The 17,026-nt window shown below is 50.0% G+C and overlaps 2 protein-coding genes and 1 long non-coding RNA gene across 4 annotated transcripts in view; all 3 read left to right on the forward strand.

Annotated features, from left to right (window-relative positions):
* Window positions 1–313: 313 nt before the first annotated feature.
* On the forward strand, window positions 314–925 carry LOC115601933. The gene is made up of 2 exons (XR_003989545.1): window positions 314–461; window positions 818–925. It is a non-coding gene; the product is annotated as an uncharacterized LOC115601933 (long non-coding RNA).
* Window positions 926–2,058: 1,133 nt separating this feature from the next.
* ERAL1 (Era like 12S mitochondrial rRNA chaperone 1) lies at window positions 2,059–7,048 on the forward strand. Its single transcript, XM_030472500.1, has 11 exons — window positions 2,059–2,158; window positions 2,257–2,382; window positions 2,471–2,598; window positions 2,679–2,756; window positions 2,925–2,971; window positions 3,367–3,428; window positions 3,853–3,965; window positions 4,213–4,590; window positions 5,458–5,607; window positions 5,875–5,955; window positions 6,270–7,048. The coding sequence occupies exons 1-11, from the start codon at window positions 2,077–2,079 to the stop codon at window positions 6,390–6,392; spliced, it is 1,368 nt and encodes a 455-aa protein (XP_030328360.1). The 5' UTR covers window positions 2,059–2,076; the 3' UTR covers window positions 6,393–7,048.
* Window positions 7,049–7,522: 474 nt separating this feature from the next.
* FAM222B (family with sequence similarity 222 member B) overlaps window positions 7,523–17,026 on the forward strand; it is a 36,716-nt gene continuing 27,212 nt past the window's right edge. The window contains exon 1 of one of the 2 annotated variants that reach the window (XM_030472511.1): window positions 7,523–7,695. The gene's annotated coding sequence lies outside the window, so the exon portion shown is untranslated. The remainder of the gene's footprint in view (window positions 7,696–17,026) is intronic. The other variant, XM_030472508.1, reaches the window with a different exon arrangement.

Consider the following 17,026-nt stretch of genomic DNA (forward strand, 5'->3'; position numbering starts at 1 on the left):
AGCACATATGTGCAGGGGACACAGCACTTTGGAGGTCACCCACCCCAGGGGACACAGGGTCCTCACACCCACATGCATGTACCTTATTTAGGGTGACCCCCTGCACCCATATATGTTGTCCCCACCACCACCCTGGGTCCCATCCCCATGGGGCTGCCATGTCCAGCAACTGGGAACCAGTTTGCAATGGTTAGCTCCCAGTTTGGGGTCCCGCCAGCTATGGGGAGGGACCATCCTTGTGACCACAGGGCCTTTGGCATGGAGGGGGATCACCCTGCAGACCCCCATCCCAAAGAACTCCGTAGGAGCTGCTTAGGGTTGTGCCCCCCGCAGGCATGAAGGGGTTAAGGGCGCCGTCCAGCTGTGCAGTGCAGATGTGAGATATGCAGATGAGGCAGAGCAGGTTTTATAAGGCGGGTGCAGAGCCAGCACCCCCAAAAGCCACAGTGACACCCCCATAGGTAGGTACCACCTCATGGGGAGCTGCTGCCCTGCTCTGGGGTGGTGGGATAGGAAGGAGGGAACCAAGATGGAATAGGGGGATGCTGGGGTCGGGGGGCTATTGGGAGCCTCCAGGGTGGTGGGGACAAAGAGGGTGTAAGGAGGATGTTGGGATGGGGAAGGCATCGAGATCCTCCATCCTGTTCCAGGATGGTGGGATTGGGGGGTAAAGAAGGGGTTAAGGGGGATGCGAAGGTGGGGAGGACATTGGAGCCGCCATCCTGCTCCAAGGCAGTGGGATGAGGGGATGGGGATGGCCTAATGGGAATGCTGGGGTGGGAGGTGGTGGCTCTAACGGTGCTGTTCCCCCACGCAGGCTCTGCTCGCCGCCCGCCCCACGGCACCCAGCACCCGCCGCCCCGGGCAGGATATCATCGTATACTGTAAGTTCACTATGAGACACTACAGTATAGATGATGTACTCCCCTGCGCTGCACCACCGACCGACCGGCACACCGACGGGCCCAGCACCGGCACCGTGGCGGGCACGGAGGGATGTGGGGCGTGGGATGGGGGTGTTTGGGATGGGGAGGTTGGGAATGGGGGTACCCCAAAGTGGGGCAGCTCCGGGTGCAGCCGAGGACCAGCGGCCGGGGGGGAAACCGTTACCATTACTGAGTTTAGTAATGGTAACGGTTCTGCTGACGGCCGGGCACACGGCGTGGACACGGCACGACATGGCACGACATGGCACGACATGGTACGACATGGTATGGACACATGGATGGAGCCCCGGTGTGGGGCACAGAGCAATAAAGGAGGTTACAGCACCATGGCTTCGGCTCTTCATCCTCACCACATCCCCTGGGGGCTCCAGGCTCAGGGCAGGGTCACTGGGAGCACTGGGTGCACTGGGTGGTGTGGTGGGTGCACTGAGGGGTGCAGGGGGTGCATTTGGGTGCAGGTAGGACAAGGAACCTTGGGGTGCATTTAGGTCTAGGGGGCATTGGATGCAGTGGGGTGTATTTCAAGGGGGTACTGGGGAGAACTGGGAGGCACTGGGGTGTGTTGTGGGGACTGGGGAGACTTGGGGAGCATTGGGGTATATTGCAAAGGGAGCACTGGGGTGTATAGGGTTGTATTGAAGAGGGGAACTGGGAGAACTGGGGCTCACTGGGGAGAACAGAGGAGTAGTTGGATGCATGGGGTGTGTTGTGTGGGGGGCACTGGGCATCTTGGGGAGGTCTGGAACACACTGGGGTGTGTTGTGAGGGGCAGTGGGTGCACTGGGGTGTGTTCCAGAGGGCACTGGGAGCACTGGGCTGTGTGATGGAGGCACTGGGGCTCACTGGGCTGTGTGATGGGGGCACTGGGAGCACTGGGAGGTGTGATGGGGGCACTGGGGGCACTGGGGTCTGTGGGGGGGCACTGGGGGGGTCCCACCACCCTGCACCGCGCTGTGTGGCCAGCAGGGGGCGCTCCCCCCATGTCCCCTCCCACTCCAGCTTCCTCCCCACACTCCCCCGCGCGGGGAGCGGCGCGCTGCTCCCTCCCCCTTCCTCTCTATACTCCCCCTCTCTGCACCAATGAGAGCGGGCGGCGCTCCCGCTCCCGCCATGCCCCGCGGCGGCCAAGATGGCGGCGCCCATGGCGGCGGTGCGTTCCGTACGCTGGGCCGTGCGGGCCGCAGTGGCGGGGCCGCTCCTGCCGGGCCCAGGTGAGGGCAGCGGGGCCGGGGCGGCGGCGGCGGCGGCGGGAGGGGATAACGCGGCTTTAGGGTGCTCTCGGTACAAGCCGTGTCCTGTTTCCTTCCAGCCCGGTTCCCGCGGCCCGCCCGCTGCAGCGGCAGCAGCTCGGCGCTGGGCAGCATCCTGGGTATCCCCGCAGAGAGGCCGCCCGGGGCGCTGGGCCCGCACCCGCCGCCCGTTGCCACCAGCAGAAGTGAGTGGTACCGGTTGCACCCGCCATGGGTGAGCCTGACCCTCGGCGGGGGTTTAACAACGTTCAAACCCCTCCTTTCCCCCCATAGAGGAACAAGAGCGGTTGCTGCAGGGTCAGCCCGACCAGCCCCGCAACCCCAGGGTCCTGAGGATCGCCATCATCGGGGCGCCCAACGCGGGGAAGTCCACGCTGTGCAATCGGCTCTTGAGCAGAAAGGTGGAGCAATGAGTCCAAGCTCGTAAAATTGCTGTTTTTAATACATATTCCGGCTGTTTAACGTGTTTATTTCGTTCTAGGTTTTCCCTGTCTCTAAGAAAGTGCACACAACACGGTGCAAAGCCCGGGGTGTTGTCACCTATGAGGACACGCAACTGGTAAGCTGCCAGACCTGCTCCTGCCTGCGTCAATGGGAAGCATTAGCCAGAAAATGTGGGGTTTTCTCATTTATATCCCATGGAGTTGCTTCTCACTGCACAAATACAAGGTTTAGCTTGGCCACAAGCTGCAGGCAGACCTATAACATCTGTCTTTTCTCTTTCTAGATCATTCTGGACACACCTGGCCTCACTAATGCCTTTAAAGTCAAAAGGTATCATCGGTGGTGGTGTGGGGAGAGCAGGGAGGGTCCTGTCCATTGAGGTTTGATAAAGCCAGAGTGATTCCCCTGTGCAGTTTGTAAGATAGGAGTGGCGGGAGTGTGGGTTTTATCCTTATTCTATTTTATTTTTATTTTTTATTTATATTGTATTTATGCTCTGAGTTCTTTATCGTTGCAGTTTCAGTAGCACACAGAGCCTGTGTTGTCCCTTGAGCCCTGTTGTGTTTGATTCTGCATGCGTGCATGTAACGAGGGATGTCACAGCCCTTAAGGCAGCCTTGTGTCAGCTGGGATGATGGAAAACGCTGTTCTCCCTGCCCTTCGAGGGGAAGGAAGATAACTGTGATCAAGTGTGTCTGGCTTACTCCTTTGCATGTGTCTTTCAGACATAAATTGGATGAAGCCATGCTGACGGACCCGTGGGACAGCATGAAACACGCGGATTTAGGTGGGTGCTCAACTCCTCTTGGATCAAGCCAAACCCTTTATCTGCCACGGAAGTTCACAGCCCCATGGCTGTGGTGTCTGGATGTCTACTGGGCAGCAAAGGCAGCCCCAGGAGCACAAAATAGGAGGGAAGGGTAGCGAAAAGACTTAATACTGAGCTCAGGAGGGGATAAGAAGTGCCTGGTGCCAAGGGGGAGCAGCCTGGGTTGATAATTGGGCTTGGATGTTAAGTTTTAGCGCGTGTGATGTTGTTTGAATGACAGGTATAAACTGCTCTTTATAGTTTTATCAATTTAAATTCTCCTTTTTGGTTCCATTTGTGTTGTGTAGAAGAGGGACAAGCAGCAGCAGGAGGGCAGCATAAACTGTAGAGAACCTGTTGGAAAATGCAGGTTCATCACGTTTCCCTCCCTCTTTCCTGGCAGTTCTGGTTTTGGTGGACGTGTCTGATCACTGGACGCGAAACTCCCTGAGCAAGGAGGTGCTGAAGTGTCTGTCTGACTTTCCCCAGGTCCCCAGTGTCCTGGTTCTGAACAAGGTAAATGAGGAGCTTCTTCCTTATGCCTTCTACAGTGGGTTATGCCTGTGCCTTCAGACAGCACCATCAGCAGTGATGTGTGTTCAGGTCACTGAGCCCGGGTGTGCTTCTGTCCAGTTCTGTTGCAGAAGCCTTGTCCTGCAGCAGCTTCTTCCCGTTGGTGGTTGCTTCTGGCTCCTTTGGATTCAGGACCCAGCTGCCAGCCTCATTTAGGACAAATTCCTGATGTTTCTCTCCCTCACTTTAGGTGGATCTGCTAAAGAAGAAGTTTATCCTGCTGGAACTAGTTAATGAGCTAACGGAGGGGATTGTAAATGGAAAGAAACTGGAAGTGAGAGCTGCATTTGAACAGGACTCCAGTTCTTCAGCAAAGTTTCCTCTTCAGATCACTCAGGCTCCTCCACCTGAGAACAGGGCCCCTGATTCAAGCCTGGGTCAAGCCCGAGGTGGCTCTGGCTTGGACAACAATGGTGTGAAGGCTTCAGAGTCCAGCCTTGTCATAGAAAAACCACAAGGGCCAACTCACGGTGGACCCACAGATCTGAAAGAGAGGAAAGGCTGGCCGTGCTTCCAGGAGATTTTCATGCTGGCAGCTCTCCATGGCGAGGAGGTGGATACGCTCAAGGTAACTGCAGTCTGAGCTTCTGTTACACTTTGAGACTGGTGTGCTCGTGTCCTTGTGGGATCCCAGTGCTTCCTGCTGAGCTGCATCTCCTGTGGGGAAGCAGCAGAGCTGCTGTTCTCAGCCTGGGATCTGGGGAGAGTGTTGTCTGTCAATGTGGAGTGTTTGTTCCTGAGTTCTCTGTACAGAACTCTTATTTGGGGCTCTCCAAACAGCAACTTGGTCATAAAGATGAAGCCACCCAATGCATTATCTTTTTGCTACAAGGGATGCTCTGGGCTTTTGTAACCTGTACAAATAGCTCTGGGGAGGTGTGACCCTTTGGCAGGGTTTGAGTTTCGAATGTTTCCCTTTCTCCTTTCCCCGTCAAAGATACCAGACTACCAGGAGAAGAGAAGGTTCTGGGGAGACCTTAGAGCAGCTCCAGTGCCTAAAGGGGCTACAAGAAACCTGGAGAGGGGCTTTGGACAAGGGCCTGTAGGGACAGGACAAGGGGAATGGCTTTAACCTGCCAGAGGGGAGACTGAGATGAGCTCTTAGGCAGACGTTGTTCCCTGTGAGGGTGCTGAGGCGCTGGCACAGGGTGCCCAGAGAAGCTGTGGCTGCCCCATCCCTGGCAGTGTTCAAGGCCAGGTTGGACCCAGGGGCTTGGAGCAACCTGCTCTAGTGGAAGGTGTCCCTGCCCGTGGCAGGGGGTTGGAACTGGATGAGCTTTAAGGTTCCTTCCAACCCAATTCCATGAGTCTATGCTCTGATGCCTGAGCAGCAGCAGCATCCTCATAGTGCCTCACAGCAGGATGAGCGCAGCGGTTGGTGCCCATGTGAGCGGTCCGTGACATCTGATGGTGTGATGTGTGCTTTGTGTGACAGCGGTACCTCCTCATGCAAGCCAAGCCAGGCCCTTGGGAGTTTCACAGCGAGGTCTTGACCAGCCAGTCACCTCAAGAGATCTGTAATAATATCATCAGGGAGAAGATACTGGAGTACCTGCCACTGGAAGTGCCCTACGGCGTGATTCAGGTGGGAGCCATGCGGAAGCAGGCTTGCCTTTGAGCTGTTTCCTTGGGAATATCACGGGGTGTGATGAGAATCCCGTTCTTTGAAGCTGTGGGATGTGCCAGGCTCTTTACAGGCCTCATGGGGTGACTTGGGACTTACACAACGGGTCTCACAGCACCTGATGTGTGTTTGAAAGGGGCTGGGGACCTGAGCTGGTCTGTGAGGGAGCAGCATTTGTGGTTCCTGAGGTGCTTTGTGGAACTGCTGAGCACTCACTTGGTGTTGCAGGTGACAGAGATGTGGGAGGAGGGACAGAGTGGGGAGCTCCTCATCGTGCAGAACCTCCTGGTCCCAAGGAAGTCTCATATGGTGAGTGACAGAAGACAGATGAGGTGCTGGGGAGTGTGAAATGAAGTTCCTTTGTGCAGTGTGTGTGTATCTTTGCTGTGATCCCCTCTCCCCAACTGTGGGGTCTCTGCTGGGAAGAGCTGGGTGCCCAGCACAGGCTGCTCACGCTTATGCCTCTCTGGAGTTGCCCATGGTTTGAGCTTGGGGCTTCTCTCACTGCTGTATCCCCTTTCATTGCTTCTGTGGCTGCACTATTGTGTTCTTGGGCAGTTCCTTCCTGCTGTTCAGCAACAGAAGGATGAATATGTTGATCTCCTCTCTGGGTTTTAATACAGATGATGTTGATTGGAAGAGGAGGGAAGGTCATCAGCAGGATTGCTCAGGAGGCCGGCCAGGACCTGATGAATGTTTTCCTGTGTGATGTCCGCTTGAAGCTCAAGGTGGAGGTGAAGAGTTGAGCTCTTTCCCTGTGTTTTAACAGACTTGAGCTTTCTGGTTGTGCAGAGTCCCGTTTGCCCTGTGGGTATCTCAGCACCTTTGTTCAATCCAGAAGCAGAGGGTAATGGAATCGGAGTAGAGGGCTGAAGTAGAATATATTATTCTTTGGGGGAACGGCCCAAACTGAAATAAAATCTTCACACCTGCCACTCTGTGGAGCCCTTGGCACAGAGGAGAGTGGAGCCCAGCACCCTGCTGAGCTCCACATGGACCTGGTGGTTGGGGGCTTGAGTTTCCTCTCCCTGTGAGCCTGTGCTCAGGTGTTTGGAGCCAGAAATCCAGGTAAATCCCTATGTGCTGTTATGCATTAACATCCCTGAGCAAGGAGAGCCCGGGCTGCTGCCCCAACAGTGAGGAGATCTGGGGTTCTGCTCCTGCCTGGAACTTGTGGAGCAAATCTGTGCCAACCAGCACAAGGTCAAGGAGCTGATTTACCAGCACTGAGAAAAAAATCCTGTATCTGAGCTGCTGGAGAGTATTCCACTGACAGGGATGCATTGTGGATCATCCAGGAGCCAGGAGGAGAAGCTGCTGTTGAGGGGCTGCCTTGCCTCCAGGACACTGGAATGCTGCTGTTTTGTATTTCCCTTGCAATAAAATGAGGTCCCAGCACAACTGATTGTTCCCATCTCCTTTCCTCCTCCCCACCAGCCAGACCTCGCAGCCACCACCTTCCATGTGCTTTATTCCAACTACCTCCAGGCTGCTTTTAGGCCTTTCCTCCTTTATTCCCAGTTTAGCTTCGAACCCATTTCCTGAAGGTTACACCGTGGAGGGGGAAAAGCCGGGTAAGTGCCCATGGAGGGGTTGGAAGCATCTTGGATGAGAGGACGAGGGGAAGACCATGGAGAGGTCGGGGTTGGCTGGGATGAGGCATGTGGAGCCTTCTTCCAGGCAGGCAAAGGGATGGAGCGGGTCACCCAGAGCAATGATGGGTGCTGGCGGTGCTGCAGGTACGGGAAGAGGTGAACTCGCTGATTAATGAGCTTAATTAACCCATTGCAATCACAGTGTTTAATTGACTTCACCCCCTCCACACACACACACCCCCCGGGCGCCACCAGGGGGCGGTACGGCGCCTCCCGTCCCACTCCGCGCATGCGCAGGGGGCGGGCCCGGCGGGTCCGTTGGCGGGCGGCGCGCGTGCGCGGGAGCGGCTGGCGCAGCCACCACGGCGAGAGCGGGCGGCGGCGGCGGCGAGCGGCGGGGCCGGCACGGGCACAGCGGCGGCGGCGCCATGAGGCCCGGGCAGGGGCACCGCGAGTAAGTCCCGGCTGCGGCGGGGCGGGAGCGGCCGCTGCCTTCCTCACCGGGGTGGCGGGACCGGCGCGGCCCACCCCCCCACCCCCCCCCATTGTCCTTTCCCGGTGTCCCCTCCCCCCCCCGCAGCGTGAGGTATTCCCGCTGTCGCGACACTCCCCCTGTCGCGATAGCGCCTCCACGGAGTTCACCCGCCTCTTCCGCTCACGCCGGTGCTTCCCCCCCCCTCCCCTGCCCCGGGTCGTCCTTGTGAGGGGACGGGGGGAGCGGGCAGGCCCCTCTGCACCCCCGGTATCGTGGCTCCCTCCCCCCCCCGTACTGAATACACAGCGGGAATCGCGATAATACCTCATGAATCGCGACAGAGAAGTGCGTTCAGGAAGCAGGGGGGATTGCGGTAGCGGTGCGTGCGGATCCTTTGTGTAATTCCTTCCCAAGAAGAGTGTCCCTTCGGCAGAGGTATCCCTGACAAACCACGGGGCGCTTTTATCTCCCCCCAGCCGTGTGTGTTCGGAGGGGAGCTGCGGAGCTCGGCTTCCCCGTCCGCAGCCCTCGCACTGAGCAAAGTACTTGAGATGCTTTGGGTTGTGCAGTGTGTGATCTTCCACAGCAGCACCTGCGAGGGCTTATGGACATTCTCCATCCTCCTCCCGCATCGCCTCCCACTGCTTGGTGCCAGTTTTAGGGTAAATTGCAAGCGCAGGTTGGGTTAGGTCAGCGTTAACTCATTCCGTTCACTTCTTACCACAGCCCTTCGTTTCCTTCTATCGATATCCCGAAAAACTCAAGTTGATTTGGCAAACTTTTCTTTGCAGCAGTACTTTTTAGCTGCGTGTCGCACAAACCCCGCTCTTTGTTGCACGGGGATGAGGTTGGGTTCCCGAGTGATGTCATTTGTGCTGGTGATGACTTTGTGATTGAATAAATCCTGCTGGGCTCCGTGGTTCTGTGTGTGTGTGTGTGTGTGCTGAAGAAACTTCGTTTGATTCAGCAGCCAACGGGGAAGATTCTGTGATCGGCGCGACGTAGGCAGTAAGGGAACATAGTGATGATAGTTGCTTTTCCCCTTGAGCGCGTGTGTTTCTGCTCATGACTTTCTCCACCTAAAGAATTTGGACTTATTGGAGGCCTTTCATTGAAGTAAATACATAAAGCAGTGGGGAAAGATGCTGTCAAAGCATATTGGAGGTGGAGAGAGCAGGCTCTCGTAGCCAGCAGCCTGGGGAGGGAAGGATGTAAGGGGAGCATTCATGTCCTGGAAAGCCGGTCCAGAGCGTCTGAAAACTCAGGGAGGGGGAAAGCAGCAGCAATAGAAAACAAACAGCAAATCGACTGGTGATTTCTTAGCAGAGGAAGGTTTGGATCAAGAGCAAGCATCAGAACAGAGGGTAAGATTTGCAATAAATACAGGATCTGAGCCTTCAGGGAAGAATGATCCCATAAAAAAAGTCTGTTTTTTATTTTTTATATGATATTTACAATGAGCAGGATTTCTGAGGTGAAGAAATCAGAGACTGACCCTTTCCCAGGGGAGCCACAGGAGCTGGAGGATGGGTTGCTGAACAGGCTGATGATTTACAAGCATGGCTTCAAATATTCTCAGTATTCCTCAACTATTTTAAGAAGCCATATTGAGTTCAAGCCCAACCAGCCTGAGAGTCTGGAGAGAGGAAGCAGGAGCAGGAATTAAGCAAAAATAGAGAAATCTGACATAATGGATGACAAGGGAGAAGATGATTGCTGAAAGATGCCGGCACGCTCCCTCTTCCGTCGTGCTTGGTGTGTCTGTTGTGTTACACAGCTTTGGAAGTGTAAGAAATAAAAGGAAAAGAAGATGCTGAGATAAAAGAAAAGGCAGGTGCTTAAATTCTATTAAGGATCAGCTTTGATACTGACAGTAAGTAGTGACCTTACTTGCCATTCCCCCTCTGTCATTTCCTGAGCTCCTCAATTGAATAAATAATGGGCTTAGCACCAAATAAATACCATTTAATAAGATGGTATTTTTGTTCCCCCTCTTGCTTCACATTTGCAAACAGATTCACACTTTTTCTGCTTGAGCACAGCCTCGGGTGCTATTTCTGTTAATAACATTGAAAAATAAGTTGGAGAATGGCCACATAGTATTGAGGGCTTTTTTTTTTCCCTCCAAATGTAAAATTAAGGAACCCTTATGTTCCCTGTAACTTGGATATTTGCCTTCGTTTAAGTCTTATTTGTATTTGTTTCAAGTTGTCATCTGATAGATAAGCTTTTAGATCTATGCGTGCTTCTGGGAACTGTTAACAGATCAAGAGGAGACGTAGGGATTGTCAAGGACTGAAGTATCTGCGTTTGCCAGAGATGCAGACTGCTCTATGATGTACGGGAGCCTCAGCTCGCATCCTCACCTGCACTTGCTGAATTGCCTGGGTATGGGATAGAAACTTGTATAGTTTCCTCTCCAGTGCAATAGTTTTTCACCTTGGTTTGTCCATTCGTCTTTATTGTGCTTTGGTTTTGAGCTGGGCTGGCACACAGAGATGGGGAGAGGAGGAAGTAGAGGTGGTTGCCCTGATTGCCCCCACCCAAAGCCTCTATCACAGAAACATGTTGTATCCTATATATTGCTGCCTTGCTCATCTTCAGTGAGTAGACTTGCTGATTTATGGAGATGGGAGATGAAGTAATGTCCATTCTTCATTTCTCTAAAGCTTGGTAACCCCCAGGATTCTGGGATTTATGGAATTATTAAATACGCCACTGAGAACATAGCCACAGCCTGACCTGCTTGATTTATTTAACAGATGATCAGAACTTTCACATAATTGCTTTGAGAACATGTAATTCACTGAAATACTACACCCAGCAGTGGAGTAGCAGGTCACTCCGTCACGTTGTAGACTAACAGGGGCCTGCTGACTCCTCTCAGGCTGTTCATGGGGTAAGATGCTCCTGAAGATGAGTAAAGGCTTCAGAGTTTTCTTTATGGAATGTATCATCCCACCGCTCCCCAATTTTCAGCATTTAAAACGTTTCCAAACTGGGAAGTTAAGTGAATAATTCAAATTCTTACTCCTTGTGTGCTATTCCATATTCCCATTTTCCCACTGTATTCTCTGACTCCTATTAAAATCATAACCATAACGGTCTTGGAGCAGTTTTTCTTTCAATTGCAGATCCTTAGTTTGAATACGAATGCTAAAAGGAGTTTGTCACACTCTTCATCTCTTTTCTTTCCCCAAAAAATTGCTTTCCAACTACTGATTCAGCTGCTGAGGAACATTGCTCCTGAAAAGGCATTCTGCTGACTGGCATCCAGAACAGTCGGCTTTTGCTTTGTCCAAAAATACTTTTCCAATGGGTTGTATTCCTCAAAAGCTGCTGGTTTCCATGTTTTTAGTAATTTTAGTAATCTAACTCAGGTTAGATATGAGGAAGAAGTTCTTTACTGTGAGGGCGGTGAGGTGCTGGAACAGGTTGCCCAAAGAAGTGGTAAATGCTCCATCCCTGGCAGTGTTCAAGGCCAGGTTGGACAGAGCCTTGGATGACATGGTCTAGTATGAGGTGTCCCTGCCCATGGCAGGGGGTTGGATCTGGATGATCTTAAAGTCTTTTCGAGCCCAAACCATTCTATGATTTAAATGGGCACTTAAAGACCAACAACGATGGTGGCCCGTGGCTGATCCAGCTTCATAGACCCCATGGACCCCTCTTCCTTAATTCAGTACATTCTCTCTGGGTGTCTCTTCATGTCTCCCCACTCATTTTGTGTTTGGTTTCTTGTTGCTATAATTATTCCCCCCCTGTGCTCAAGAATTATGCATAGTTTACATATTCCCATTGCTTAACTTGTTTATACTGTGTTTGAAGCTCAGTCCAAGTTTCCAGGGTTTGTGAAGAAAATGGAGATATTTCAAGACTGGAATCATTTCACAAGAAAGTAGTTTGGCTGCAGTGTGGCTTTGGTATGGAATTACAGGGGTGTAGTACTTGGGGTGTGCTGGGGTGGGATTGGGAGAGATTCTTAATGGAAGTTTTCAAGTCCCATGCAGCAATTCTGGTCTGGTGAATGTGGTTGTGTGTGCAGTAGTGGAGTTGAACGTCTGCGTTATTGATGTATTTAGAGATAACTGAGCTGCTCCAGCCTTTTAAATAGATGCATTGATGGATGTCCTATAGGGAACTGTGTTAGAAAACAGTTTTTCTGTAAATCCAATGCATTGGTGAATATTTCTAAGTAAAATTCTGTTGAGTTAGGTCCTGCCTCCAGTGTCAACGGGCTCTGGAGCATCTTCAGTGTGCAGTAAGTGAGAAGGGTTTGTAATTTCTTACGATGTCTGTAGTAATGTGATACAGAAAAGGTGAACCATGAAAGTGAAGCTATTTTTAGTATTAAAAGAGACAAAAAAATGATCTACCAAGTGACACGTTGCTGACGTCTGTACTGCAGCCAACCCAGTTAAGGTGCTGTATATTGTTTCCAGCAGGGTTCTGATTGTTTCTGATTTAGAAACCACGTGAGAACGAGTGGAAATGGGTGAAGCGTCATGTTCTGCTGCTCAGAGTGGGTTTAGCATCCCCTCGTTTTTTGTCATTCCATTTCTTCTTGGGCAATCTCCCTGTCATGTGCTCCTCAGCTAAGATGTCAGCCACCCGCAGCCTTCCCAGGTGATTTCTTCCTAGAGATGGTGGGTTTGGGCTTCCTGGTGGAGAAAAACCAGTTGCTGCTATAGAGAAAACAATGGAAAAGGGGGGAAAAAAAAGCATGTTTTTACTTGCTAAAATACTGCACAATCAACGGTCAGTGCTGGGGAGGGTTTTGATTCCCATTTCCTGACCCCAGCATATCCTCTGCTGTATCCTGCTATCCCTCTTCTTCACATATTCGACTTGGGGCGTGTGTTTTAGAGCACAGTCCTGCCCTTTCCTGTAGCTGTTGCCTTGTCACCATTCTGTTCCTCTCGATAGGCACTTTCTGCAGGCAAGAATGCTTTGAAAACTATCATATGATTACTGTCCTGAGCCCATACCATGTGGAGATACAGTTTAAATTCTGGTGGGTGGAAAGAGCATTGTATGAGCCTTTAAATAAGAAAATTATGCAGATGCTCCCACTCTCCAAAGGAAACTTCCTCCTCTGCTCGTCTTTTTTGGAATCTGGAATGGAAAAAGCATACATTTTTAACATCTGGAAAGGGGAGCCCTTCATGCCTACTTTATTCTTCTCTTCATTGTTCTTGCTCTTGATTCATCCTGTTCTGTCACTCTCTTAATTTTTTTGTCTTCTAAACTAGAGGAATATCACATGCTTTGGCTTCATTGTGGACAGGAAAAGTCAGGTATTTCCTTGCCTTTATTTCTCTTCGACCTCATCAGCCTGTTCTGATTCTGGGTTGGTTCTTTTTTCTCCCAGCTGCTGCCTGGAATGGGTAATGTGTTCCTAGAGCTGGTAATTCATACATCCTCTGGCTTTAAATTGTTCACAGCTATGCTGAGCATTTGTGAATGAGCGTGGAGGAAAATCAATGTGAAAAGGCCAGAGCAGGCAAGGGAAAAGAGCTCTTCCAGCACCTTTTTCCTGGTCACACCACTGCCTGATTCTGAGTTTTCCTGTCTGTGAACTCGTCAGTGTTTAAATTTAGAAATGGCTTGTTTGGGAACAAGTCACTTTTAAGATCGTTTCCAGAAGATTTGTGTGTAATTTAATCCCTCTCAGGTTTGCTGCTCTGTTGCTCTGATCTGTGTTTAGCTGCTCCTGCAAGGCTTTAGGTCGCTCTGTCTCCCTATCCCTCTCTAGAAATTTGGGGGGTGGGGGTGGGTGGGTTCCTAGTCAAAACTGTGACAGCATTTATGAAGCTTTTGATACCTTTCCTATTCCCTGTTTCTATTCTGTGACAAGGTAGAATCTTCAGGATGGTTATTTCATTAAAATAGCCTGAATGTTTAAAAATATAACTTCAATTTCTGTGAAGGACCTCGTGAGTGATTATCACTGAAACACTCTAGGAATGGAAAGCATCTACTTTGGAAATTAGCCTGAATAATTGAATATTTCTGATGTATATTCTCTCATATTTACTATTCATGTATATTCACAGTTTAGTATTTCAGGGCATCTTCTTACAGATTATCAATGAGTGAAGTTGCCACTGAAGAACTAAAACAAGCCTTCTCAAACTGTGACAGTAAGACATAACATTGCAACCACTTCAACTGAAGGCAGGGAAGAATTAAGATTTTACCTACTTCCATCTAGTGTGCGTGAGGGAAACTGCATCCACAGTTAAAATCCCAACCATTCTCCAAGCAATTCCAGTTGGACAAGGACCGTCTCACCCGTTGCTCTTTGTTAAGCAGTTCCTACTGATAAAACTGTAGCATCCCCAAGCTGGCAGATTTTACCTCTTAAGTATTTATGTGGCAGTGGCTTTGTGATGTCCCTAAAATGGCGATGCAGGAGGCTTAAGAAAAATCACCTTTCACCATGTGATGCTCATCCTCTCCTTCAGTGTGTTCTGCTCTATTTGCTTGACATTCTGGGCTAGGATTTCAGCTGCTTGATTTATGAATTACCGCTGTTGAAATAAAATTAAAGTGCCTGTTCAGTTATTTAAGAGCCAATTAAATCTGATTTTATTCTGAGGTAACATTTCCAGTGAAAGTGCATAAAACACGGTCTGTGGAGGAAAGTTAGGTCTGAAAATGTTTAGTGTTTGGGTTTTATAATCTGTGGTTTAGATGGCTTGGCTCGCTGAGTAAAACCCATTACAACCTCACAGCAGCGAGTTCAGATGTTAAAAGTTATTATATGTAAGAAAATAAACCAGTTTCAGTGTTTTCAGTGGTTCTCTACAGGTTCAAAAAGGTTCTTTTATTCAACGAGGAGAAATGAATTTCTTGTTTGCAACACTTTTGGAGAATATAAGTTATTTACCAGCCTTTGGTGACATCGAGAGGTAGAAACAGTGGGTCTTCTGGGACTAATGTTTCTCTAGTCGTAGGTTGTGCTGTCTTGTGGGATCAGCGTTTATATTAGTTCAGTTTCCAGTATCAGAATGTGCTAATTGCTGTGGGGTCCCCACTCACAGGGGATGCTCAGGACGAGATGCTTTGAGAATGAACCTCAAGTGGTTCTTGAAGGATGGACAGAGATGCGTCGTTTGTTGCATGGTGTTGGGGAGCTGAGTTCACTCTTGACGATCTGGTGGGGCACAGACATGCTGAAAAGCTAACAGTACCAGAAAACACCCTACCAAGCCTTATGGTCCTGTATTATATAGCAATAAATACAGCAAATGGAGGATTAGGAGGTGCTTTTCATTAGGTATGGCAATTAAAATGTATTTCTTAATTGTGGCATTTCTTGTTGGGGAAATGACGATGCCAATTTGACACCGTACATTATGTTTTCTGTGGGCTGGGGGGTGCTGGCTGAGACTATTTCGATATCAAGGGTCTGGTTTGCCTCATTTTTTATTAAAAATAAATCACATTGATGCAGATATAATTTTGTTTCTAACTAGACAAGCCTGCACTAGCCAGCTCTCGGGCTTGTGGCGTCTGTCTCCAGCTAGATCACAGATACGGAGGAAATGATTTATTTTAGTTTCCAACGCTTAGATAAAACTCTGTTTTTGTGCAGATGGCACTGGAAGGATAGCACATAGCTCAGACAAATGTGTATAAAGCGCCGTATATCTGTACCAGAATCCAAATCTTCAGTAATATTGAGCTTTATACTACTATGGTACTAGCATGGGGTGGTTTTAGCATATAGAATTAAATACCACGTGTAGAAGTTGATGGGGTTGGTGAACTCCAGCCTGGCTGCTCCTTGCATGTTAGTGGGTTGCTTCCAGCTGCCCAGCCTTCCCAGAACAGCTTTTGGGAATTGTCTGGTTCATATTGGAGAATGATTTGGGGTTCTTGGATGTTGAGGGCAGTGAGAGCAGGAGCATGAGGATGCTCGGCTTTTTGGAGAGGGTTGGAGATGGTGCAGGCGTTTGGGGGGGTACCTGCTCCTCCATCAAAAAGGCTGTTATAAAAATAAAACACTTTAATAGATAAAGAAAATCCCAATAGCAGCGCTAATTCTAAATAAATGTTTACTAAACACCATTAATGGATTTAAGATGTTTTTAGGAATAGTTATTAGTCCTTCAGTCTCGTATGGTGAAGGGAGTTTGGTCTCGATGGGGGGGCTGCCATTTTAATGCTTCCTGGCAGGAGGCCTATTTTGATGATGCAAATTAGGTTGGGAAGAGTAGGCTAAGCCATTAAAAAGTAGGAGAGATCACGAAATTTTAAATGTTTAAGGTGACTGTTTTTCTAATTACGAGCATTTTTGTTACCATCATTTACATATGTCACTTTATCTCCCTTAAATCTCGCATCCTCATCCCCTAACACTGACAACCTCAGTGCCCGTTGCTCTCACATCCACTGCTCAAAATGGAAGTTGCAGTCCACTGTCTGTTTTATTCCCAGCAAGGTGCTTGGAAATATTGCCACGTGCTGTGTTTTGTTGTATAATTAGAAATGCAGATACAGGCTTTTTTCTGTTGTGCTGTAGTTAATTTTTTCCTATTCTGTTAACATTAATAGGGACTGAAGGTTAAACTTCGCTCCTGTAAACTCTGGGTGTTTGCAGGATGCTTATTGGCAAGGGGATTAATTCCAGCAGTGAGAAAGGGGAACACATGCAGAGGGGTGAGGATCAGAGGCAGTGCCTAGAAGACTGGATCTGAAGTGAAAAGATGCTGGAGCTCTCACCAGGATGATCTTCACGGGTTCCATCTTCCCCATCAGTTTCTGGACAAGAGGATGAGCTGCTCACCAACAGAGTGGCACAGCACTGGTGGAACACGGGGTCCTATTGGGGATGAAGGGAAGAGCCCCCTGCTACCCTTCCTGGCCAGCACGTGGATCCTGCAGGAACACTGCAGCCCATCCTTCTCATCCCACTCCTCCGGCCAACGAGTGCATTGGCAAAGTGACTGTCTGGGTGCCTGCTGGCTCGCAGGCTTCATTTAATCCTATTAATTTTTAATAGGAAATTAATATTAAGCTAGCATACTTCTAACATGACTTTGCCTGTGTGCAGAAAGACCCCTTGATTTGTATTTGCTTTGGAGGAGAAGAGCATTGGATCGTGCAGGAGCGAGGGAGCCGGAGCTGCGTGGGGCTTTGAGCAGGGGCACACGTCTTTGTAGGGCTCTCACCTTCAGCAAATACAGTAGTAATGCCCTGATCTGCTTCAGTGATCACAAATGTTGGTTGGATTTTGAATGTGTATCTCTAAAAGCAGCTCTGTCTGGTGGGGTGGTGTTTGTAGCTGTGCTGCTCGGATAAA

The sequence above is a fragment of the Strigops habroptila genome (genome assembly GCF_004027225.2).
Source record: "Strigops habroptila isolate Jane chromosome 13 unlocalized genomic scaffold, bStrHab1.2.pri S16, whole genome shotgun sequence".
Taxonomy (NCBI): Eukaryota; Metazoa; Chordata; class Aves; order Psittaciformes; family Psittacidae; genus Strigops; species Strigops habroptila.